The sequence below is a fragment of the Oncorhynchus keta genome, unplaced genomic scaffold, assembly GCF_023373465.1.
Source record: "Oncorhynchus keta strain PuntledgeMale-10-30-2019 unplaced genomic scaffold, Oket_V2 Un_scaffold_14044_pilon_pilon, whole genome shotgun sequence".
NCBI lineage: Eukaryota > Metazoa > Chordata > Actinopteri > Salmoniformes > Salmonidae > Oncorhynchus > Oncorhynchus keta.
This window is the reverse complement of record NW_026290781.1, coordinates 1,052,501-1,068,713: the sequence shown is the minus strand read 5'-3', so window position 1 is coordinate 1,068,713 and position 16,213 is coordinate 1,052,501. Positions and strand designations below refer to the sequence as shown.

General features: G+C 49.7%; 1 protein-coding gene and 1 long non-coding RNA gene across 51 annotated transcripts in view; one reads left to right on the top strand and one right to left on the bottom strand.

Annotated features, from left to right (window-relative positions):
* Positions 1 to 1,562: 1,562 nt before the first annotated feature.
* LOC127927444 (uncharacterized) lies at positions 1,563 to 3,009 on the bottom strand. The gene is made up of 4 exons (XR_008127462.1): positions 2,877 to 3,009; positions 1,912 to 2,059; positions 1,803 to 1,838; positions 1,563 to 1,748 (listed from the first exon to the last, which is right to left on the bottom strand). It is a non-coding gene; the product is annotated as an uncharacterized LOC127927444 (long non-coding RNA).
* Positions 3,010 to 3,317: 308 nt separating this feature from the next.
* Positions 3,318 to 16,213, top strand: part of LOC127927427 (uncharacterized) — a 38,737-nt gene continuing 25,841 nt past the window's right edge. The window contains exons 1-5 of one of the 50 annotated variants that reach the window (XM_052513808.1): positions 3,318 to 3,609; positions 7,975 to 8,606; positions 8,744 to 9,193; positions 9,302 to 9,451; positions 9,842 to 10,818. In XM_052513808.1, the coding sequence (XP_052369768.1) occupies positions 9,877 to 10,818 (942 nt within the window). In that variant the 5' untranslated portion in view covers positions 3,318 to 3,609; positions 7,975 to 8,606; positions 8,744 to 9,193; positions 9,302 to 9,451; positions 9,842 to 9,876. Of the gene's footprint in view, positions 3,610 to 7,974; positions 8,637 to 8,743; positions 9,194 to 9,241; positions 9,752 to 9,781; positions 10,819 to 16,213 lie in introns of all 50 variants that reach the window. The other 49 variants (XM_052513810.1, XM_052513840.1, XM_052513839.1 and 46 more) reach the window with 49 other exon arrangements.

Here is a 16,213-nt window from a genome sequence, read left to right as displayed (position 1 = left end):
ATGACTCTTCTCCAGGTTCATCTCTCTGTAGGTGATGACTCTTCTCCAGGTTCATCTCTCTGTAGGTGATGACTCTTCTCCAGGTTCATCTCTCTGTAGGTGATGACTCTTCTCCAGGTTCATCTCTCTGTAGGTGATGACTCTTCTCCAGGTTCATCTCTCTGTAGGTGATGACTCTTCTCCAGGTTCATCTCTCTGTAGGTGATGACTCTTCTCCAGGTTCATCTCTCTGTAGGTGATGACTCTTCTCCAGGTTCATCTCTCTGTAGGTGATGACTCTTCTCCAGGTTCATCTCTCTGTAGGTGATGACTCTTCTCCAGGTTCATCTCTCTGTAGGTGATGACTCTTCTCCAGGTTCATCTCTCTGTAGGTGATGGCTCTTCTCCAGGTTCATCTCTCTGTAGGTGATGACTCTGTCCAGGTGATCTCTCTGTAGGTGATGGCTCTTCTCCAGGTGATCTCTGTGGTGGAATGTGTCAGGTTCATCTCTCTGTAGGTGAATGACTCTTCTCAGGTTCATCTTTCTGCAGGTCATCTCTCTTCTCTTCATCTCTCTGTCTCTGATCACTCTCTCTCCTTCATCTCTCTCAGTATCTTTCTCCAGGTTCTTCTCTCCTCACCTCTCTTTCTCTCCTCAACTTCATCTTTTCTCTCCTCACCTCTGATGACTCTTCTCCAGGTTCATCTCTCTCCTCACCTGATGACTCTTCTCTCAGGTTCATCTCTCTGTTGATGGCTCTCCTCATCTCTCTTTCTCTCCTGATGACTCTTCTCTCCTCAACTTCTCTCTCTGTAGGTGATGGCTCTTCTCCAGGTCATCTCTCTTTCTCTCCTGATGACTCTTCTCTCCTTCATCTCTCTGTAGGTGATGACTCTTCTCTCTTTCTCTCTCTGTAGGTGATGACTCTTCTCCAGGTTCAACTCTCTGTAGGTGATGACTCTTCCTCAGGTTCATCTCTCTCCTCATCTCTTCTCTCCTCATCTCATCTCTCTGTCACCTCTCTCTTCTCTTCATCTCTCTGTCTCTCCTCACCTCTCTTCTCCCTCATCTCTCTGTGGCTCTTCTCAGGTTCATCTTTCTGTAGGTGACCTCTTCTCTTTCTCTCTGTCATCTCTCTTCTCCCTTCATCTCTCTTTGATCTCTTCTCACCTCTCTTTGATCTCCTCAGGTTCCTCTCTCTGTCTCTGATGGCTCTTCTCTCAGGTTCATCTCTGTCTCTCCTCACTCTTCTCTTCTCTCTCTCCTCACCTGATGACTCTTCTCCAGGTTCATCTCTCTGTAGGTGATGGCTCTTCTCACCTCTCTTTCTCTCCTCACCTGACTCTTCTCTCCTCACCTCTCTCTGTCTCTCCTCTCTTTTCTCTCCTCACCTCTCTTTCTCTCCTCACCTCTCTCTCCCTGACTCTCTCTTTCTCTCATCACCTCTTTGACTCTCCTCACCTCTCTTTCTCTACTCTTCTCTCAGTATCTTTCCTCCTCTCTTCTCTCTCCTCACCTCTTTCTCTCCTCACCTCTCTTTCTCTCCTCACCTCTCTTTCTCCTGACCTCTCTTCTCTCCTCATCTCTCTTTCTCTCATCACCTCTCTTTCTCTACTCACCTCTCTCTGTCTCTTTCTTCCTCTCTTTCTCTCCTCACCTCTCTTTCTCTCCTGACCTCTCTTTCTCTCCTCATCTCTCTTTCTCTCATCACCTCTCTTTCTCTACTCACCTCTCTCTGTCTCTTTCCTCCTCTCTTTCTCTCCTCACCTCTCTTTCTCTCCTCACCTCTCTTTCTCTCCTCACCTCTCTTTCTCTCCTCACCTCTCTTTCTCTCATCACCTCTCTTTCTCTCCTCACCTCTCTCTGTCTCTTCCTCCTCTCTTTCTCTCCTCACCTCTCTTTCTCTCCTCACCTCTCTTTCTCTCCTCACCTCTCTGTCTCTTTCCCCCTCTCTTTCTCTCCTCATCTCTCTTTCTCTCCTCACCTCTCTTTCTCTCCTCACCTCTCTCTTTCTCTCATCACCTCTCTTTCTCTCCTCATCTCTCTTTCTCTCCTCACCTCTCTTTCTCTCATCACCTCTTTCTCTCCTCACCTCTCTCTGTCCCTTTCCTCCTCTCTTTCTCTCCTCACTTCTCTTTCTCTCCTCACCTCTCTTTCTCTCATCACCTCTCTCTGTCCCTTTCCTCCTCTCTTTCTCTCCTCAACTCTCTTTCTCTCCTCACCTCTCTTTCTCTCCTCACCTCTCTCTTTCTCTCCTCACCTCTTTCTCTCCTCACCTCTCTTTCTCTCCTCTTCTCTCTCAGTATCTTTCCTCCTCTCTTTCTCTCCTCACCTCTCTTTCTCTCCTCTTCTCTCTCTGTCCCTTTCCTCCTCTCTTTCTCTCCTCACCTCTCTTTCTCTCCTCACCTCTCTTTCTCTCCTGACCTCTCTTTCTCTCCTCATCTCTCTTTCTCTCATCACCTCTCTTTCTCTACTCACCTCTCTCTGTCTCTTTCTTCCTCTCTTTCTCTCCTCACCTCTCTTTCTCTCCTGACCTCTCTTTCTCTCCTCATCTCTCTTTCTCTCATCACCTCTCTTTCTCTACTCACCTCTCTCTGTCTCTTTCCTCCTCTCTTTCTCTCCTCACCTCTCTTTCTCTCCACCTCTCTTTCTCTCCTCACCTCTCTTTCTGTCTCTTTTCCTCATCACCTCTCTTTCTCTCACCTCCTCTTTCCTCCTCTCTTCTCTCCTCACCTCTCTTTCTCTCATCACCTCTCTTTCTCTCCTCACCTCTCTGTCTCTTTCCTCCTCTCTTTCTCTCCTCATTCTCTCTTCTCTCCTCACCTCTCTTTCTCTCATCACCTCTCTTTCTCTCCTCATCTCTCTTTCTCTCCTCACCTCTCTTTCTCTCATCACCTCTTTCTCTCCTCACCTCTCTCTGTCCCTTTCCTCCTCTCTTTCTCTCCTCACTTCTCTTTCTCTCCTCACCTCTCTCTTTTCTTTTCCCTTATCTCTCTCCCTCCAACTCTCTCTGATGTCTCTATAGTGATTCTTAGCCAATGATCGGCTGGGGTTCATCCATTCCTCACCTTGCACCAATCAGCCTTCACGCAGCGACAGACAGACAGAGACACGGGAGGGCGCGAGCTGAGCCAAATGAGCTGAAACGAACACTCTCCTCGCCCACACAATAACACCTCCCCCCTCTCCTCCATCCCCCCTCCCCCCTCTCCTCTCCACCGCGAGCGCCCCGGGAGGAGCCCTGTTATACCGTCACCGTCGCGTGCCCCCCGTCCTCCCCTCCTCCCCTCCCGTCCTCCTCCCCTCCCGTCCTCCTCCCCTCCCGTCACTCACGGCTCGTCTTCGAGGACGCACGGAAGGCACAGCGCGCGCCTTATCAGTCTGCCCTCCCTCCCGTCTCTCCGCCATTATTCATTATTACCCCCTTGTTTTTCTCCTGCTAGCCCCACAGGTCGCCACGGCGCTGGAGACTTCAACCCGTTTTCCTCCGTTTGGTTTACAGAGGAGAGGCAGCCCCCCCCCCCTCCCTTTCCTCCTCTCCTCTCCTCGTTGCTGCTCCCTGCCAGACAGACATGCTGCTCCACGGTGGGTGCTCGCGCTTCCCGCCTCCTCTCCCCTCCGGGACCCGGTGAGTAGGTAACAGCGTCCATCTTCTTTCACACATTGCTTCTCTATAGCTGCATGCTGTCTGTCTTTACGGTGTTGTACCAGAGAGAGAGAGACGGGGGGGGGGGTTGGCTCACTGGGGAGGTTCAATTTCCTCAGCTGGTGACCTTCCACCGCTCAGGCTGCCTGCCATCTGAACAGACAGGGAGGGGAATTAGTTCTAGCCCTGGGGGAAACGGGCCACACACACACACACACACACACACACACACACACACACACACACACACACACACACACACACACACACACACACACACACACACACACACACACACACACACACACACACACACACACACACACACACACACACACACACACACAGAGAGAGAGAGAGAATGAGAAAAGAGAAAAGAGAAAATGAGAGAGCGAGAAAGACAGAGCCATAGAGAGACGAGGAGAGAGTAGAGACGAGGAGAGGAAACCAGTCATTTTATAGACCGGTCTGTCTGGAACAGTTTGATGATGGAATGGATTCACTCTTTTATTTCCTCAGGACCTGTCTCATGATGATGAGGTCATCTGGTCTCAGGACCTGTCTCATGATGATGAGGTCATCTGGTCTCAGGACCTGTCTCATGATGATGAGGTCATCTGGTCACAGGACCTGTCTCATGATGATGAGGTCATCTGGTCTCAGGACCTGTCTCATGATGATGAGGTCATCTGGTCTCAGGACCTGTCTCATGATGATGAGGTCATCTGGTCTCAGGACCTGTCTCATGATGATGAGGTCATCTGGTCTCAGGACCTGTCTCATGATGATGAGGTCATCTAGTCTCAGGACCTGTCTCATGATGATCACCTGGTCTCAGGACCTGTCTCATGATGATGAGGTCATCTGGTCTCAGGACCTGTCTCATGATGATCACCTGGTCTCAGGACCTGTCTCATCATGATGAGGTCATCTGGTCTCAGGACCTGTCTCATGATGATCACCTGGTCTCAGGACCTGTCTCATGATGATGAGGTCATCTGGTCTCAGGACCTGTCTCATGATGATCACCTGGTCTCAGGACCTGTCTCATGATGATCACCTGGTCTCAGGACCTGTCTCATGATGATGAGGTCATCTGGTCTCAGGACCTGTCTCATGATGATCACCTGGTCTCAGGACCTGTCTCATGATGATGAGGTCATCTGGTCACAGGACCTGTCTAATGATGATGAGGTCATCTGGTCACAGGACCTATCTCATGATGATGAGGTCATCTGGTCACAGGACCTGGCTCATGAGGATGAGGTCATCTGGTCACAGGACCTGTCTCATGATGATGAGGTTATCTGGTCACAGGACCTGTCTCATGATGATCACCTGGTCTCAGTACCTGTTTCATGATGATCACCTGGTCACAGGACCTGTCTCATTATGATGAGGTCATCTGGTCTCAGTACCTGTCTCATGATGATCACCTGGTCTCAGGACCTGTCTCATTATGATGAGGTCATCTGGTCACAGGACCTGTCTCATGATGATGAGGTCATCTGGTTGCAGGACATGTCTGATGATGATAATGGGGTTATCTGGTCACAGAACCTGTCTCATGATGATGAGGTCATCTGGTCGCAGGACCTGTCTCATGATGATCACCTGGTCTCAGGACCTGTCTCATTATGATGAGGTCATCTGGTCACAGGACCTGTCTCATGATGATGAGGTCATCTGGTTGCAGGACATGTCTGATGATGATAATGGGGTTATCTGGTCACAGAACCTGTCTCATGATGATGAGGTCATCTGGTCGCAGGACCTGTCTCATGATGATGAAGTAATATGGTCTGATGATGATGATGCCCCCCCCCCACACACAGCATCATATAGATTGATTCTAAGATCTTTTTTTTTTTTTTACATATAATTTAGAGGATGCATTGACACACACCTGCAGAGTTCGTCACTGATGAGTACATCAAATATTGATCCAGACCAATGAATCTTATCACACTCACACAGAAACACACACTCTCCGGGCTTGGTGCAGGGGATGTTATTTTACTGTTGTCGGAAGAACATTCCTGTAACATATCAGATTTGTCCATTAGAGAGAGAGAGAGAGAGAGAGAGAGAGAGAGAGAGAGAGAGAGAGAGAGAGAGAGAGAGAGAGAGAGATGGGGGTGTAGAGGAGAGTGAGAGCACTGAAACCAGAAACCCTGAGAGAGAGAGAGGGTTGAGGGAAAGTTTTGAGGGGCCAGGGAGGAACAGAAAGGAGGATGAGGTATTGCAGAAAGAGAAGAAGATGACAGGATATAGCCAGGTCAAACTAGACAGGATATAGCCAGGTCAAACTAGACAGGATATAGTCAGGTCAAATTAGACAGGATATAGCCAGGTCAAACTAGACAGGATATAGTCAGGTCAACCTAGACAGGATATAGTCAGGTCAGACTAGACAGGATATAATCAGGTCAACCTAGACAGGATATAGTCAGGTCAGACTAGACAGGATATAGTCAGGTCAACCTAGACAGGATATAGTCAGGTCAGACTAGACAGGATATAGTCAGGTCAGACTAGACAGGATATAGTCAGGTCAGACTAGACAGGATATAGTCAGGTCAAACTAAACAGGATATAGTCAGGTCAGACTAGACAGGATATAGTCAGGTCAGACTATGACAGGATATAGGCAGGTCAGACTAGACAGGATATAGTCAGGTCAAACTAGACAGGATATCGTCAGGTCAGACTAGACAGGATATAGTCAGGTCAAACTAGACAGGATATAGCCAGGTCAAACTAGACAGGATATAGTCAGGTCAGACTAGACAGGATATAGTCAGGTCAGACTAGACAGGATATAGTCAGGTCAACCTAGACAGGATATAGTCAGGTCAGACTAGACAGGATATAGTCAGGTCAGACTAGACAGGATATAGTCAGGTCAAACTAGACAGGATATAGTCAGGTCAAACTAGACAGGATATAGTCAGGTCAGACTAGACAGGATATAGTCAGGTCAGACTAGACAGGATATAGTCAGGTCAGACTAGACAGGATATAGTCAGGTCAAACTAGACAGGATATAGTCAGGTCAGACTAGACAGGATATAGTCAGGTCAGACTATGACAGGATATAGTCAGGTCAGACTAGACAGGATATAGTCAGGTCAGACTAGACAGGATATCGTCAGGTCAGACTAGACAGGATATAGTCAGGTCAAACTAGACAGGATATAGTCAGGTCAGACTAGACAGGATATAGTCAGGTCAGACTAGACAGGATATAGTCAGGTCAAACTAGACAGGATATAGTCAGGTCAAACTAGACAGGATATAGCCAGGTCAAACTAGACAGGATATAGTCAGGTCAGACTAGACAGGATATAGTCAGGTCAGACTAGACAGGATATAGTCAGGTCAAACTAGACAGGATATAGTCAGGTCAGACTAGACAGGATATAGTCAGGTCAAACTAGACAGGATATAGTCAGGTCAGACTAGACAGGATATAGTCAGGATCAAATAAACAAGACTAGAACAGGATAACCCACTGTTCCCCTGTCAGGTTCAAAAGGCTTAACCCACTGAACAAGGATATAGTCAACAAGGTCAGACTAGACAAGGATAACCCAGTCAGGTCAACCCAGAACAGTGGATAAGGGTGAACCCACTGTTCCCCTGCAGGTAGAACTAGTGGTTAACCCACTGTTCCCCTGAACAAGGCAGTTGTTCCCTGAACAAAGTTAACTGTTCCCCAGAACAAGGCAGTTGTTCCCCTGAAGATCAAATGTTCCTCAGGGCAGCTGACAAGCTAACCCACTCTGTTCCCTGAACAAGGCAGTTAACCCACTGTTCCCCTGAACAAGGCCCCACTGTTCCCCTGAACAAGGCAGTAACCCACTGTTCCCCAAGGCAGTGAACAAGGCAGTTAACCCACTGTTCCCCTGAACAAGGCAGTTAACCCACTGTTCCCTGAACAAGGCAGTTAACCCACTGTTCCCCTGAACAAGGCAGCTAACCCACTGTTCCCCTGAACAAGGCAGTTAACCCACTGTTCCCCTGAACAAGGCAGTTAACCCACTGTTCCCCTGAACAAGGCAGTTAACCCACTGTTCCCCTGAACAAGGCAGTTAACCCACTGTTCCTTAGGCCGTCATTGAAAATTAGAATTTGTTCTTAACTGCCTAGTTAAATAAAGGTCAAGATGAAAAATTGATCCTGGCAAACATTGAGATAGTCTACATGTATTTAATAACCCATTTATAAATTCAAGGTGGATGAATATGCATATTTTATTGTTGTATATACTGTATGTCTATATACCGTATGTAAAGTTGAGCATTAAAATGCTTATTTTCTTTTCTCTCTGTTTCTCTCCTCCAGCGAGGTCTGCTGAGACCATAAAGGGTTAACTCTCCTCCAGTGAGGTCTGCTGAGACCATAAAGGGTTAACTCTCCTCCAGGCTAACCAACGAGACCAGAGTGAAGGGACCAGAGACTGACCACAACGAGACCAGAGTGACGGGACCAGAGACTGACCACAACGTGACCAGAGTGAAACTGACCACAACGAGACCAGAGTGACGGGACCTGAAACTGACCACAACGGCACTTTCTCCAATCGTGTTCCCTGTTGTCATGTTCGATCTCACCAGGTCAATCTGTGTAGAGAACGGTCTAACCAGGTCTATCTGTGTAGAGAACGGTCTAACCAGGTCTATCTGTGTAGAGAACGGTCTAACCAGGTCTATCTGTGTAGAGAACGGTCTAACCAGGTCTATCTGTGTAGAGAACGGTCTAACCAGGTCTATCTGTGTAGAGAACGGTCTAACCAGGTCTATCTGTGTAGAGAACGGTCTAACCAGGTCTAGTGGTGGAGAGAACGGTCTAACTAGGTCTAGTGGTGTAGAGAACGGTCTAACCAGGTCTAGTGGTGTAGAGAACAGTCTAACCAGGTCTAGTGGTGTAGAGAACAGTCTAACCAGGTCTAGTGGTGTAGAGAACAGTCTAACCAGGTCTAGTGGTGTAGAGAACGGTCTAACCAGGTCTAGTGGTGGTCTATCTGTGAGAAACGGTCTAACCAGGTCTATCTGTGTAGTGGTGTAGAGAACAGTCTAACCAGGTCTATCTGTGTAGAGAACAGTCTAACCAGGTCTAGTGGTGTAGAGAACAGTCTAACCAGGTCTAGTGGTGTAGAGAACAGTCTAACCAGGTCTAGTGGTGTAGAGAACAGTCTAACCAGGTCTAGTGGTGTAGAGAACAGTCTAACCAGGTCTAGTGGTGTAGAGAACAGTCTAACCAGGTCTAGTGGTGTAGAGAACAGTCTAACCAGGTCTAGTGGTGTAGAGAACAGTCTAACCAGGTCTAGTGGTGTAGAGAACAGTCTAACCAGGTCTAGTGGTGTAGAGAACGGTCTAACCAGGTCTAGTGGTGTAGAGAACAGTCTAACCAGGTCTAGTGGTGTAGAGAACAGTCTAACCAGGTCTAGTGGTGTAGAGAACAGTCTAACCAGGTCTAGTGGTGTAGAGAACAGTCTAACCAGGTCTAGTGGTGTAGAGAACAGTCTAACCAGGTCTAGTGGTGTAGAGAACAGTCTAACCAGGTCTAGTGGTGTAGAGAACAGTCTAGGTCTAGTGGTGTAGAGAACCAGGTCTAGTGGTGTAGAGAACAGTCTAACCAGGTCTAGTGGTGTAGAGAACGGTCTAACCAGGTCTAGTGGTGTAGAGAACAGTCTAACCAGGTCTAGTGGTGTAGAGAACAGTCTAACCAGGTCTAGTGGTGTAGAGAACAGTCTAACCAGGTCTAGTGGTGTAGAGAACGGTCTAACCAGGTCTAGTGGTGTAGAGAACGGTCTAACCAGGTCTAGTGGTGTAGAGAACGGTCTAACCAGGTCTAGTGGTGTAGAGAACGGTCTAACCAGGTCTAGTGGTGTAGAGAACAGTCTAACCAGGTCTAGTGGTGTAGAGAACAGTCTAACCAGGTCTAGTGGTGTAGAGAACAGTCTAACCAGGTCTAGTGGTGTAGAGAACAGTCTAACCAGGTCTAGTGGTGTAGAGAACAGTCTAACCAGGTCTAGTGGTGTAGAGAACAGTCTAACCAGGTCTAGTGGTGTAGAGAACAGTCTAACCAGGTCTAGTGGTGTAGAGAACAGTCTAACCAGGTCTAGTGGTGTAGAGCACAGTCTAACCAGGTCTAGTGGTGTAGAGAACGGTCTAACCAGGTCTAGTGGTGTAGAGAACGGTCTAACCAGGTCACCACCACCACGGTCAGTGCTGTGCGGTCACCATGGACGGTTGTGGTCTAACCCCGGTCTTGGACTATACGGCTGAGATGGAGCGATACCGATCTTTCGCTAACTTCTATGCTAAAACTAACGTGAACATGAACGCTGTTAACAGCATGAATTTCCCTCAGTCGGCCAAGCTCGCCCGGATCACTCCTCCCATGTTCCCCGGCGGCAGGCTTGGCGTAGCGGGAGTGACGCCTTGGGGCTGCCATGACAACGTCAACATGAACATCAACGCAGCGGCGATGCTATGGGGGCGGAAACCTCCCGTACATCAGGCCACACCCCTGGCCCCTCCCACAACGCACCCGTCGCCCTTGGCAACGCACATGCAGCCCCACCCCCACCGGACCGGCGGTGAGGGGAAGCAGCACGGAGGACACGCCTCCTCCTCACAGGGACAGGAAACACATCATCACCACGGGAATAACAACTTCCTGTCAGGCTACACGACCACCGATCACATGACAAAACAAGGCCACACCCACCAGGACATGCTCAGCCTATCAGATCGCAACAGCAGCTGCAATGGAGGAGGAGGAGCCAACGGGGTCAACATGCCCAACTTCCCCGCTGGAATGTTGGGGTTACCACCCGGGGTCATCGTCATGGCGATGGGGTCGCATAATGGCGTCAACATTCCAGACTCCTCCCACTTCCAGATGGCGACCAACCACAACCAGATGCTATCGGACTGCCACCACGCCAACCAGACTAACTCCTCCCCCTGCCCCTCGACTTCCCCGGGGATGACCTCTGGGGGTCAGGGGTCAGGAGCCTCCAAGAGGAAGAGGAAGCGGTGTGGAGTGTGTGCCCCCTGCAGAAGACTGATTAACTGTGGGGTGTGTTCAGCCTGTAGAAACAGGAAGACAGGTCATCAGATCTGTAAGTTCAGGAAGTGTGACGAACTGAAGAAGAAGGCTGGGAGTATACAGCTAGAGGTAGGAGACAGACACACACACACACACACACACACACACACACACACACACACACACACACACACACACACACACACACACACACACACACACACACACACACACACACACACACACACACACACACACACATTAACACACACACACACACACACACACACACACACACACACACACACACACACACACACACACACACACACACACACACACACACACACACACACATTAACACACACGAGGTAATAACTTGGCTATATAGTATACACACTGGGTACCAAATCAAATCAAATCAAATGTATATAGCCCTTCGTACATCAGCTGATATCTCAAAGTGCTGTACAGAAACCCAGCCTAAAACCCCAAACAGCAAGCAATGCAGGTGTAGAAGCACGGTGGCTAGGAAAAACTCATTAGAAAGGCCAAAACCTAGGAAGAAACCTACAGAGGAATCAGGCTATGTGGGGTGGCCAGTCCTCTTCTGGCTGTGCCGGGTGGAGATTATAACAGAACATGGCCAAGATGTTCAAATGTTCATAAATGACCAGCATGGTCTAATAATAGTAAGGCAGAACAGTTGAAACTGGAGCAGCAGCATGGCCAGGTGGACTGGGGACAGCAAGGAGTCATCATGTCAGGTAGTCCTGGGGCATGGTCCTTGGGCTCATGAGTCCATGTGTAGAGGTATGAGGTAATAACTTGGCTATATATTATACACACTGGGTACCAGTACTGAGTCCATGTGTAGAGGTACGAGGTAATAACTTGGCTATATAGTATACACACTGGGTACCAGTACTGAGTCCATGTGCAGGGGTACGAGGTAATAACTTGGCTATATAGTATATACACTGGGTACCAGTACTGAGTCCATGTGCAGGGGTACGAGGTAATAACTTGGCTATATAGTATATACACTGGGTACCAGTACTGAGTCCATGTGTAGGGGTATGAGGTAATAACTTGGCTGTATAGTATATACACTGGGTACCAGTACTGAGTCCATGTGTAGAGGTATGAGGTAATAACTTGGCTGTATAGTATATACACTGGGTACCAGTACTGAGTCCATGTGCAGGGGTACGAGGTAATAACTTGGCTGTATAGTATATACACTGGGTACCAGTACTGAGTCCATGTTTAGGGGTACGAGGTAATAACTTGGCTGTATAGTATATACACTGGGTACCAGTACTGAGTCCATGTGCAGGGGTACGAGGTAATAACTTGGCTGTATAGTATATACACTGGGTACCAGTACTGAGTCCATGTGCAGGGGTACGAGGTAATAACTTGGCTGTATAGTATATACACTGGGTACCAGTACTGAGTCCATGTTTAGGGGTACGAGGTAATAACTTGGCTGTATAGTATATACACTGGGTACCAGTACTGAGTCCATGTTTAGGGGTACGAGGTAATAACTTGGCTGTATAGTATACACACTGGGTACCAGTACTGAGTCCATGTGTAGAGGTGAGAGGTAATTGGGTTTGATATGTACATTTAACTATGAATAATGTGACTCGGCAACAGGATAGATAACAAACAGTGACAGAACCGTATATATACGATGAGTCAAAAGAGTAAACTATTTAACTAACTAGTTAGCGGTCTTGTGGCTTTGTGGGTAGAAGCTGTTCCGTTTTAGCAACGTTCTGAGAATGTCAATTCTAGGTTATTTTGACGAGTTATTTTGACGAATGTAAGTACATTATATACTGTCAGAGGTGAATGTATCAAACCAGTTGCCGTGATAGAAGTGTTTTGTTGTTGTGCACTCTCCTCGCTCTCCTCACTATCCTCGCTCTCCTCGCTCTCCTCACTATCCTCGCTCTCCTCGCTCTCCTCACTATCCTCGCTCTCCTCGCTCTCCTCGCTCTCCTCGCTCTCCTCGCTCTCCTCGCTCTCCTCGCTCTCCTCGCTCTCCTCGCTCTCCTCACTATCCTCGCTCTCCTCGCTCTCCTCACTCTCCTCGCTCTCCTCGCTCTCCTCGCTCTCCTCGCTCTCCTCGCTATCCTCGCTCTCCTCGCTCTCCTCGCTCTCCTCGCTCTCCTCACTCTCCTCACTATCCTCACTCTCCTCACTATCCTCACTCTCCTCGCTCTCCTCGCTCTCCTCGCTCTCCTCGCTCTCCTCGCTCTCCTCGCTCTCCTCGCTATCCTCGCTCTCCTCGCTCTCCTCGCTCTCCTCGCTCTCCTCGCTCTCCTCGCTCTCCTCGCTCTCCTCGCTATCCTCGCTCTCCTCGCTCTCCTCGCTCTCCTCGCTCTCCTCGCTCTCCTCACTATCCTCGCTCTCCTCGCTCTCCTCGCTCTCCTCGCTCTCCTCGCTCTCCTCGCTCTTCCCCCTCGCTCTCCTCGCTCTCCTCGCTCTCCTCGCTCTCCTCGCTCTCCTCGCTCTCCTCGCTCTCCTCGCTCTCCTCGCTCTCCTCGCTATCCTCACTCTCCTCACTCTCCTCGCTCTCCTCGCTCTCCTCCTCGCTCTCCTCACTACTATCCTCCTCGCTCTCCTGCTCTCCTCGCTCTCCTCGCTCTCCTCTCCTCTCCTCGCTCTCCTCTCTCTCCTCGCTATCTCTCGCTCTCTCGCTCTCTCGCTCTCCTCGCTCTCCTCGCTCTCCTCGCTCTCCTCGCTCTCCTCGCTCTCCTCGCTCTCCTCGCTCTCCTCGCTCTCCTCGCTATCCTCGCTCTCCTCGCTCTCCTCGCTCTCCTCGCTCTCCTCACTATCCTCGCTCTCCTCGCTCTCCTCGCTCTCCTCGCTCTCCTCGCTCTCCTCGCTCTCCTCGCTCTCCTCGCTCTCCTCACTCTCCTCGCTCTCCTCGCTCTCCTCGCTCTCCTCGCTCTCCTCGCTCTCCTCGCTCTCCTCACTGAAATAGCTACTGTTAATTGGACATATTAACAATAATTTAAGCTTTCTGCCCATCTTAAGCCTGCTATAAGACATTTCTGCCCATAAGACTCTCCTCACTATCCTCACTATCCTCGCTCTCCTCGCTCTCCTCACTCTCCTCGCTCTCCTCGCTCTCCTCGCTCTCCTCGCTCTCCTCGCTCTCCTCGCTCTCCTCGCTCTCCTCGCTCTCCTCGCTCTCCTCGCTCTCCTCACTCTCCTCACTCTCCTCACTATCCTCGCTCTCCTCGCTATCCTCGCTCTCCTCGCTCTCCTCGCTCTCCTCGCTCTATCCTCACTCTCCTCTCACTATCCTCGCTCTCCTCGCTCTCCTCGCTCTCCTCGCTCTCCTCGCTCTCCTCTCTATCCTCACTCCTCCTATCCTCACTCTCCTCACTGATAGCTACTGTTAATTGGACATATTAACAATAATTTAAGCTTTCTGCTATAAGATATTTCTGCCCATAAGACTCTCCTCACTATCCTCACTCTCCTCTCTATCCTCGCTCTCCTCTCTATCCTCGCTCTCCTCGCTCTCCTCACTCTCCTCCTCTCTCCTCACTATCCTCGCTCTCCTCACTCTCCTCGCTCTCCTCGCTCTCCTCGCTCTCCTCACTCTCCTCACTCTCCTCGCTCTCCTCGCTGTCCTCGCTCTTCTCACTCTCCTCGCTCTCCTCGCTCTCCTCGCTCTCCTCGCTCCCTCGCTCTCCTCGCTCTCCTCGCTCTCCTCGCTCTCCTCGCTCTCCTCGCTCTCCTCACTATCCTCACTATCCTCGCTCTCCTCGCTCTCCTCGCTCTCCTCGCTCTCCTCGCTCTCCTCACTCTCCTCACTCTCCTCGCTCTCCTCGCTCTCCTCGCTCTCCTCGCTCTCCTCGCTCTCCTCGCTCTCCTCATTCTCCTCACTATCCTCACTCTCCTCACTGCAATAGCTACTGTTAATTGGACATATTAACAATAATTTAAGCTTTCTGCGCATATAAGATATTTCTGCCCATAAGACTCTCCTCACTATCCTCACTCTCCTCGCTATCCTCGCTCTCCTCACTATCCTCGCTCTCCTCACTATCCTCACTCTCCTCACTATCCTCGCTCTCCTCGCTCTCCTCGCTCTCCTCGCTCTCCTCGCTCTCCTCGCTCTCCTCGCTCTCCTCGCTCTCCTCGCTCTCCTCGCTCTCCTCTCCTCTATCCTCGCTCTCCTCGCTCTCCTCGCTCTCCTCGCTCTCCTCGCTCTCCTCGCTCTCCTCACTATCCTCACTATCCTCACTGCAATAGCTACTGTTAATTGGACATATTAACAATAATTTAAGCTTTCTGCCCATATAAGACATTTCTGCCCATAAGACTCTCTTCGCTCTCCTCGCTCTCCTCACTCTCCTCACTCTCCTCGCTCTCCTCGCTCTCCTCGCTCCTCACTCTCCTCACTATCCTCGCTCTCTCGCTCTCCTCGCTCTCCTCGCTCTCCTCACTCTCCTCGCTCTCCTCGCTCTCCTCGCTCTCCTCGCTCTCCTCACTCTCCTCGCTCTCCTCACTATCCTCCCACTCTCCTCACTCTCCTCACTCTCCTCGCTCTCTCGCTCTCCTCCTCTCCTCTCTCACTATCCTCGCTCTCCTCGCTCTCCTCACTCTCCTGATTATCCTCGCTCTCCTTGCCCTCCTCACTCTCCTCGCTCTCCTCACTCTCCTCACTCTCCCTGACTATCCTCATTCTCCTCACTCACCTCATTCTCCTCACTCTCCTCACTCTCCTCGCTCTCCTCGCTCTCCTCACTCTCCTCACTCTCCTCATTCTCATCACTCTCCTCACTCTCCTCACTCTCCTCATTCTCCTCACTATCCTCACTCTCCTCACTGCAATAGCTACTGTTAATTGGACATATTAACAATAATTTAAGCTTTCTGCTCTCATATAAGACATGTCTATGTCCCAGAGAGTTCCTGTTGCTATCCCCGTCACATCAGTCTCCAAACATCCTTTAGGCTCTCCTAGCTCACGCTCCCGTTAGCAACAAACATCCTCACATCCTCCCTATGTATGTTTTAAAATTCTCTGAACAATTTCCAATACATGACTTTAAATAGAACCTCGCTCTCCTCGAAACCTGAAGGAAACCTGGAGGAAAACGTTATGCTGAAGTATAGAACCAGTATAGAACCATGAGGAAACCTGGAGGAAAACGTTATGCTGAAGTCATTCTCCCAGTATAGAACCATGAGGAAACCTGGAGGAAAACGTTATGCTGAAGTATAGAACCATGATGAAACCTGGAGGAAAACGTTATGTTGAAGTATAGAACCATCAGTGAAGGGAAACCTGGAGGAAAAACATGCTGGTTTAGAACCAGTATAGAACCATGAGGAAACCTGGAGGAAAACGTTATGCTGAAGTATAGAACCAAACATGAGGAAACCTGGAGGAAAACGTTATGCTGAAGTAAAACCTGAGGAAACCTGGAGGAAAACGTTATGCTGAAGTATAGAACCATGAGGAAACCTGAAGGAAACCTGGAGGAAA